We start from the raw sequence: 1,697 nt of genomic DNA, 5'->3' as shown, positions 1-1,697 counted from the left end.
GCAGGCAGAGACACACCTAAGTCACCTAAGTCAGGACAGCTGTGGCTTTGTCCAGCCACATCTGTCCCCCAGTGCTGTCTCTCTGAATAGCTGGTTGCCATAAAGACATGAAGATTTGCTTCATCCGAAAACCAGCATCACCTAAGTGCCTGGACAGGACCTGTCTCACCCTTGTGCCACAGGTCTGGGCAGCCAGCGAGCTCTGCACACATTTTGATGCCTCCCTGAGATGTGTCTGGAGCGAAGGAGCTTTAATGAACTCCCTTGCAACCAATGCTGTGTTTCACAGCACGTTGCCTGCATCACCGCATCAGCACAGCTCTTCAACATGCGGCACTCACCACCTCCAACAGCAGCTGTCCTGTCACACACAGTGCCAGACCCCATCCTTGGGGAGGAAGCTGCACGCGTGCTGTTGGCACAGCACCTCATAGCTACCTCTCACGAGGGCTGTCCTGCACCACAGGAAGGAATTTTACACCGAGCAGCAGGCATGCTGCTGCTGCCGGGCATGTGGTTCCTTGGTTCCTGCCTGCTCCATGCACATCTGCCTCACCTCGCCTCAATCCCCACGCACCCCATCGCTCCTGCAACACCTCCCACAGCACCGACTGCTGCAGCACCCAAAGCAATGGCATGTGTGACAACTCTGCGCTTTGGAAGGCAAAAGCCACTCACCCCTGAACATCAGTGTCCACAAGCAGCCGGACCAGTATCCCTGTCACGGCCACAAGGATTGGGTAATGGTCCACGCTCTCCAGCCCTGCAGAAATGAAGGAGAAAGATAGAGCCACTGCCATCGCCACACAGGCAGAGCAGGGCTGCACCACTACTCCCAGACTTGCTGGTGGAGCAGTCCAGAAAGCCAGGACCATGACTTGGGCTCACTGGTGGGGCCACGGGTATTGCTAAGGACAGAGTTTTCCCCAGTAATATGAACCCCAGGCTCCGGCACTGCCCTTATGACAAAGCACCCCTGCCTCTCCGAGCCTCAGGGGGAGAGGGTGGTCTGTCCCATCCTACAGGCAGGAAAATCCAGCTGCTGTATGGGAAATACAGGATGCCCATAACACAGCACCTGGAGCCGGTCTTTGTTAACAGGTCCAACTCAGCTGTCCTCTCCACGAGGGAGAGGGCTGATGCTGTTGACAATAGCTTCCCCCAGCAATTCAGTGCACCTTGATGCAGAGCACAGCAAGCAAGCCTGCTCCCTAAGCTGCAATCTGTGCAGGGCTTTGAGCCTTTCAAACAGCTCCCACCCAACCTGTGTCAGAGCAGTGTCTAGAAAGACACCTCCCCACCCAAGCACAGCACGGCTGCCACTTCCACTGCTGAGAGCCAGACCCACGCATCAGCTGAGGGGATGATGGGGTGAACCAGAGCTGCTGGGCAGACAGAGGCTGAGAGCCTACGAAGAGCACCAAGGCTCATGTCTGTCTGGAGGATTTACGTGTCATCTGAAGACAGCACTTCTGTGGCAGTCTGCGGACCAGCCTGGCTTCCCAGCCGGGGATGTGGCAGGCCTGAGGTATGATCCCTACACCTCTGTGCTGACCTTCAGCACAAGCCATCCCTCGCTTCCCAAGGGCATGCCTCCAGCACGTTTTCAACGGAGAGGGACAAAGGGTTCACATGTGGACTCACCTGGCAGACGAAGGTTGACCACTCTGTCAAACAAGTTCCTTTCAGCTGTCACA

The 1,697-nt window shown here is 56.5% G+C and overlaps 1 protein-coding gene across 1 annotated transcript in view; it reads right to left on the bottom strand.

The window, feature by feature from the left end:
- Window positions 1-678: 678 nt before the first annotated feature.
- Window positions 679-1,697, bottom strand: part of RNF123 (ring finger protein 123) — a gene marked incomplete at its 3' end in the record, with an annotated part of 33,398 nt that continues 32,379 nt past the window's right edge. The window contains 2 exon segments of the mRNA XM_010134282.1: window positions 679-763; window positions 1,645-1,696. Of these exon segments, the coding sequence (XP_010132584.1) occupies window positions 679-763; window positions 1,645-1,696 (137 nt within the window).

Source organism: Buceros rhinoceros, unplaced genomic scaffold, assembly GCF_000710305.1.
Source record: "Buceros rhinoceros silvestris isolate BGI_N320 unplaced genomic scaffold, ASM71030v1 scaffold23984, whole genome shotgun sequence".
In the NCBI taxonomy this organism is placed as follows: domain Eukaryota; kingdom Metazoa; phylum Chordata; class Aves; order Bucerotiformes; family Bucerotidae; genus Buceros; species Buceros rhinoceros.
Note: the sequence above shows the minus strand (reverse complement) of the source record. Positions and strands in the feature narration are given on the sequence as shown.